At 38.0% G+C, this 6674-nt stretch overlaps 1 protein-coding gene across 1 annotated transcript; it reads right to left on the reverse strand.

Annotated features, from left to right (window-relative positions):
- Window positions 1–278: 278 nt before the first annotated feature.
- LOC118800533 (insulin) lies at window positions 279–2669 on the reverse strand. The gene is made up of 2 exons (XM_036560794.1): window positions 2489–2669; window positions 279–543 (listed from the first exon to the last, which is right to left on the reverse strand). Exons 1-2 carry the CDS (start codon window positions 2667–2669, stop codon window positions 383–385), a joined length of 342 nt encoding a protein of 113 aa, XP_036416687.1. The 3' UTR covers window positions 279–382.
- Window positions 2670–6674: the final 4005 nt, after the last annotated feature.

Raw genomic sequence — 6674 nt, forward strand, 5'->3', positions numbered from 1 at the left:
AAGATAACAATCCAGAAAATTATAACTACCCCATGGCCTCTAGAGAATTTCGTAATTTTGAGGTGAAGAAGTGATTTTTAAAATGAGTCTAGGTTAAATTAAGCTTTTAAAAATGTGAAAAAGTGATACTCTTGACACTCAGTATGTACATTCAAATAATTCACACACTGATGACCCATAAATTATTGGGGTTTTATTGTGTTTATTTGTTACATCTTCTGTTTATGCTGTTAAACGATACTGAGGAGTTTATGTATAATTTTTATATGTGTGCTGAAGCCGTCTGTCAGCGATCCAGATCAGTCTTGCACCATTCCGTTTTCATGCTTTAATCCATTCAGTATAAGGACCCCCATCCACTTCTATAGAGACATGTGTCACTCTAGGTGTTGCAGTAGTTCTCCAGGTCATAGTAGTCGCAGTAGAAATGGCAGCACTGCTCTACAATTCCTCTCTTCTTCATTCTGAATCCAGCCGAGGGCCTTTTCTGCATGACCTCTCTGACCTCCTTTGGGAAGAGGGTGCCGTCCTTCATCATCATACCTGCTGGGAGGGATGCAGAGTGATGGCAGGACTGGTGAGAAGAAGCAGCATAATATGGAAACAAAAATAAAATGCAATTTCTATCTGTTTTGGAGGGCTTTTGTTTTTGTATTGTGTCAGTTGTGCAGGATAATATGAAGAGAGCTGCTGCTGTGCCTGTTTTATCTCAGCAGGGCCGTCTTTGTGGAGAGGTTGGAATGGTTTTCACAGCAGGGGGTTCGTATCTTGCCTCTTTTGCCCCGCATTGCCCGCTAGCAGCTCAACAAAGAGTTACAACAGTGTCTTAGTTCATCTGATACCAGAGTTACAGGACAAAACGATTTTATTTGACTATATGTGAGTCAACTTTTCCAGAGGTGGAATGGCCACTAGGGGGCCAGTAGGACGAGGATAAGGCTGCCACTGTTAACCTGCTATAACTCTTGTAGTTCAACTTGTAGGCCGTTGTGCTAGCAATACCAAGGTCATGGGATTAATTCAAGGGACATAAAACGATTCTCTGTCTTTTTGGTGCTGTAGGTTGAGCTGGATAAATGCATCTGCTAAATAAAGAATGTAAATATATTTATATATTTCTGATTGTGTCAGTCATGATATTGGTGGCATTGAACACATTACAGATGAATTAAGAAACAAGAAAACAGAAATGATGCACATGCATCTTAAACCCACACTGTAATTATTTTATTTGTATTTATTTCATTATACATACAGTTGAATGCAAAACTTTGAACACTCCTGGTCAAATGACATGTGACAATGACATCTTTCTGCAATGCACAGTTTTATATTTATCTGAAAAGTTTAACTTATTGGAAAACAATAAAATGTGTCAATGTGTTAAATTCAGCAAATAAACTGTAATTGTGCATTAAAATGTGCAGAAGTGTGTTCTCTGTAGAGGATGTGTTCACTTATTTTTACTTTCACGGAATTTGACCGGTGGCATTTAAACTTTTGCATGTGACTGTATTATTTCTTTATTGTATTTATATATATATAGTTTAGTTGTTTAAAGATTTTTCTTTATAATTAGTTAATAATTGTTTTATTGTGTTTAACATATCGTTGCTTTTGGATCAAAACCTTGTATCTATATTTTTTTGTCGATTTATTTTTTCATTATTTAAAACTGTCACTGTACTTTACATTGTGTGATCATTTCATGATAAATGGACCAATACAAGTGGTCCAACTGACAAAATGCGAACTTAAAGGGGACTTCCATCAATTTTCCATTCCAATTTCTGCACAATTCAGTCCTTGAGATGTAAACAAAGTCATTCAGAGTGGTTTGATGTGAAATGCCTCACTGTAAAGAAACTTACCAAACTTTCCAACTGATTTGTTTACAGTGGTGGTGATAGGAACCAGGGGTCACAATGTCTACAACACAAATATAGTCATTTCAATTTCTATTTACCCGAGTTTTCATATGTAATGTTGATGCAAGTAAAATAGTGGTGAATCTGAAAAAATAAGTTTTCTTTGGGGACTTTGCCTCACAAGCCCCCTGCCATGTACCCCTCCACCACAAATAAATTAAAATAAATGGATTCAAATACAATTTAAGCCAAAACCTTATCACAAAACTACCATAAAACAATGTGCCAGACATCAGGCAGCAAATATCTAACCATTTCAAGTAATATCTTTCTGTGAGGGAGCTTTTAGAGGCATAAAACTCCTCAGACGTCTGGTTCACATCACCACCACTGTGAACAATTCTGATTTGGTTTCACTCCAAACCACTCTGAATGTGTTTGCTTATTCAGCCCTTTAATTATGTGTAATTCTTTGAAAGATCGGTGGAGTTCCCCTTTAAGTAAGTAGCTGAATTGGCTAATCAGAAACGATTGACTGGACACTTTTTGGACATATAGCGTGTCTCCTAACAACATATTTCCAAGTGAGGACTATCAAATTAGACATGAAATGTCCTTACGGATGCTGTCCTGTCGCACGCGCCTCCCAGGCTGGTAGAAGAGGCCTTTCTCTCCACACACAAACAGCAGCGCCTCCACCAGGTGAATGCCGCACAGCCTGCGGTTCCCAAACCCGCCACAAGGGGTCAGCAGAGAGGCGGCGCCAATCAGCAGCAGCAGCAGCAGAGAGGGATTCTGCATCCTGCAGTAGAGAAATGAAGGCTGTGTCCCAATTCTGCACTAAACACGAACTCTGTGATTGATGTATGAACTTTATGAACCCTTATTGATGCTACACTATACAACAGAGGAAAGTATGTGGACACCTGACCATCACACATATGAGTTTGTTGGACATCTCATTCCAAAAACATGGGCATTAATATGGAGCTCTTGTGTTCTTTTGTATTGTTTTGCTATCCGGTGTCGACCACAGGAGGATGGGTTCCTTTTTTGAGTGTTGGTTCCTCTCAAGGTTTCTTCCTCTTGCTTGTAGGGAGTTTTCCTTGCCACTGTCACCATTGGCAAAGCTCATGGGGGCTCGGACCACACAGTCATGCCTGAACAAGTAAGGGCCTTTTCCGAACTGCTGACACCAAGTGGGAAGCATATAATTGTCTAAAATGTCTTTGTATGCTGTAGCATTGACATCAGCCTTCACTGGAACTAAGGGGACAAAACCGTGAAAAACAGCCCCATCCCATTATCCCTCCTCCACCAAACTTTACTGCTGACACTATGCATTCCGGTAGGTAGTGAGTGTTCTCTTGCTAAACCTAGAATCTTTCATCAGGATGTCAGAATGCAAAGTGTAATTCATCACTTCTGATAACGTTTCCACAGCTCCAGAGTCCAGTGTCAGTGTGCTTCACACCACTCCAGCCAACGCTTAGCATTGTGCATAGTGAGCTTAGGCTTATGTGCAGCTGCTCAGCCATAAAAACACATTTTGTGAAGCTCCTGATGCAAAGTTCTTGTGCTGATGTTGCTTCCAGAGGCAGTTTAGAACTCTGTAGTGAGTGATGCAACAGACGACAGGCGATTTTTCTCACTAGGCACTTCACTTCGGCGGCCCCACTCTGTGAGTTTGCGTGACCTACCACTTCGTGGCTGAGCTGTTGTTGCTCCTAGATGTTTCCATTTCACAATAACAGCACTTACAGTTGACCAGGGCAGATCTAGCAGGACAGAAATTTCACTGATATTTGGCAAAGGTGGCATCCTATGACAGTGGCACATTTAAAATCACTGAGCTATGTGTGGCTGATGCACCTTAACTCAATAATTAGGATGGGTGTCCACATACTTTTGGCCATACCTTTTTGTGTGTATAGAATATAGAATATTTTTCAAAAGAAAAGTTTCTTTAAAGAACCCTGTAGAAAAGGTGCTCATTGTGAAAAACATTCGAACGGGAATTCCGCAGATTTTTCAAAATGTCTCCAAAGTTCAATTGTTGAGATGTGAGTAAAGTTCAGAGTGGTTTGTTGTGAAATGACTCATCATAGAGATTTGGATGTCTTTACAGTGGTGGTGATAGAAACCAGAGGGTCAATGTCTATAATGCAATATAGCCATTTTATTTGTTATCCAAAATCACAAGTGAACCTACACGTGTCTTCTGAGTGTTTATATGTGATGTTGATGATGGTAAAAAAGTGGTAACTTTAGACAACTAAGTTTCATTGTGGACTGTTGGCTCAACGCCCTGCATGTACCTCGTCACCATGAACACATTTAAAAAAATATGTTCTATGTCAAAAGCTTATTGCAAAACTATCATAAAACAATGTCAGGCACCAGGCTGTGTATTCATAAACATTTCCTGGTTCCTGTCACCACCACTGAGAACAATTCGGTTCGTTTCTCTAGAACTGATCACATCAAACAGATAACTTTGTTTATGTTTCAGCAAGGGAATTGTAGGAGTTTGGAAAAATCTGTGAAATTTACCTTCAATAATTTGCGTGTTAACCTTTCAAGCCAATCTATTAAGATCAGTTATAGTAGAATTCGGTACAGATTAATACACAGCAACTGAAAAACCATCAGAAAGCTAAGAATAGTCAAAGAACATGATCAGGTATTTGATTAGTAAAGATTTCAAAAAGTAGATTTATGTAATTAAATGTAAATATCAATAAATTACCTATTCATTTTATAAACTGCACATTAATAATGATAAATAGATCATTTATTGATATTTACATTTAATGTAAATATCAATATATGTAAATATCAATAAATGTAAATATCAACAAATGACCTATTTATTATTGTATATTACATGTTAATAATAATAAATAGGTCATATATTGATATGTACAATTTAAAGCAAACATCAATAAATTAAATACCAACAAATGACCTATTTATTATAGTATATTACATGTTAATAATAATGAATAGGTCACATATTGATATTGTAAATATCAATGATAAAGGACCTATTTATTATTATAAACTGAACACACACACATTTTGTCGCGGTTATCAATTGCATATTTATAATAATAATCCAGGAATATACTAAATTAATAGTGAATTCATTTACTATTAATTCAACAAAATTGAGAAAGTGGAAACTGTAAGAAATAAGTAGTGAGAGTAAAGAGCTCGTAATGTTTACATCATAATGAGGAATGTATAGATTATTATTAATAGTATAAATATTACACTTACTTGTTTCTCTTCTGTGGTCCAAGTGAGTGTGTCTGGTCAGAGTGAGTGTGATTCTGCCGGAAAACGTGGGGTCACTCTGTCCCCAACATTCTCTCTCTCTCTCTCTCCCTCTCTCTCTCTCTAATGCATCCCATCCTGGTGATGAGGGTCCATCACTGCGCTGTATCGGAACAACTGCCTCCAATTAATCACCTGTGGTCAGTCTGAGTGATTACCCTTATCAGAGCATCCCTCGCTCTCTCTCGTTCTAATTACCCTTATTAAACCCGACCCAAACGCTGCAGTTCGCTTTCATCCCCCACCACCCCTCCATCCCTCTCTCCTCTCTCACCGTGAAGGAACCTCTCGTTCTCTTTCAGACTTTCTCTTATTACTCTTTTTTGTCTTTCTCTCTCTCTATCCATTCTCCTTCTCTCTCCCTCGTTCTCTTTCAGACTTTCTCTGCACTTTCTGCTTCTCACGATCCAAGTAATTTCAAACACATCCAGTGATGTTGAGGTCTGGACTCTGGGGTGGTCAGTCCATTGGTCAGCTTCTTTGTTTGATGTGTCCATCTCCTTTTCTCAGTGAGGTTCTTCTTGACAGCTACACATCCTTTCAGACCTATAGCGCTGAGTCGTCTTCTCACAGTGGAAGGATGGACAGAAACACCTGTGGATGTTTTCAGATCTGAAGCAGCTTGATTTTCTCCTCTCTCTCAAAGATGAAAGCTTTAAGTGCTGTTTATCTGATGGGGACAGTTTTGGTGTCTACCAGCTCTTCCAGGTGGTTGTTAGGAGACACATTTTCTTAATAGCTCTTAATCATTTGTTGAATTAATAAATAGGTCAGTTTTGGAAGACCCTGTTTTTTTCACTTGTTTTCCTTTGACTTTCCTCTTTTTAATACAGGTAGATTATTTTATATCTAACCTCCTGAAAATGAATAACTTGTATTTAACAGCTGCTCTGACTGGAAATTAAATAAATGAAAGGTGGTCTCTGACCTTTGCACAATCCTATATACAGGTGCATTGTGTAAGTTTACTATTACAGCCTGTTGCTCATCTGTTGCAATTTTTATTGGATAAAATGACCAATGAATGAAGGTATGATGCAGGCATTTCTGATAAACTGGCAAGAAAATATACACTCTCAAAAAGATGGTTCGTTTTAGTAAAGATAGTGGTTCTATATATAACCTTAAACACTCAAAGAGCCATTTGCAAGACTAAAGTGTTTGCAAGGTTGCATGTGTCGTATATGGTTCTATATAGCACTAAAAAGGGTTCTGTCATTGTCACAATGTCAAGCTTGTAACAATAGAAGAAATTCTTAATGCTATATAGCACTATTTTTAAAAAGGTTCTATATAGGACCATATACAACACATTCTCCATCAATCTGAAGAACGATTTCTCCATGCAAAGAACCATTTAAGTATGAAAATGGTTCTTTGCATGGTTGCATGCGTTGTATATAGTTCTGTACAGCACTAAACAGGGTTCTGTCATTGTTACATTGTCAAGCTTGTAACAATACAAGA

This window comes from Colossoma macropomum, unplaced genomic scaffold (assembly GCF_904425465.1).
Source record: "Colossoma macropomum unplaced genomic scaffold, Colossoma_macropomum, whole genome shotgun sequence".
Taxonomy (NCBI): Eukaryota; Metazoa; Chordata; class Actinopteri; order Characiformes; family Serrasalmidae; genus Colossoma; species Colossoma macropomum.

What these genes read in the sequence shown, in the direction of transcription:
- LOC118800533 (XM_036560794.1), bottom strand. Translation starts at nt 2,669, where the DNA reads ATGCAGAATCCCTCTCTGCTGCTGCTGCTGCTGATTGGCGCCGCCTCT. An exon ending in CGTGCGACAGGACAGCATCC is followed by an intron (nt 544 to 2,488) that starts GTAAGGACATTT and finishes CCCTCCCAGCAG; the next exon opens with GTATGATGATGAAGGACGGC.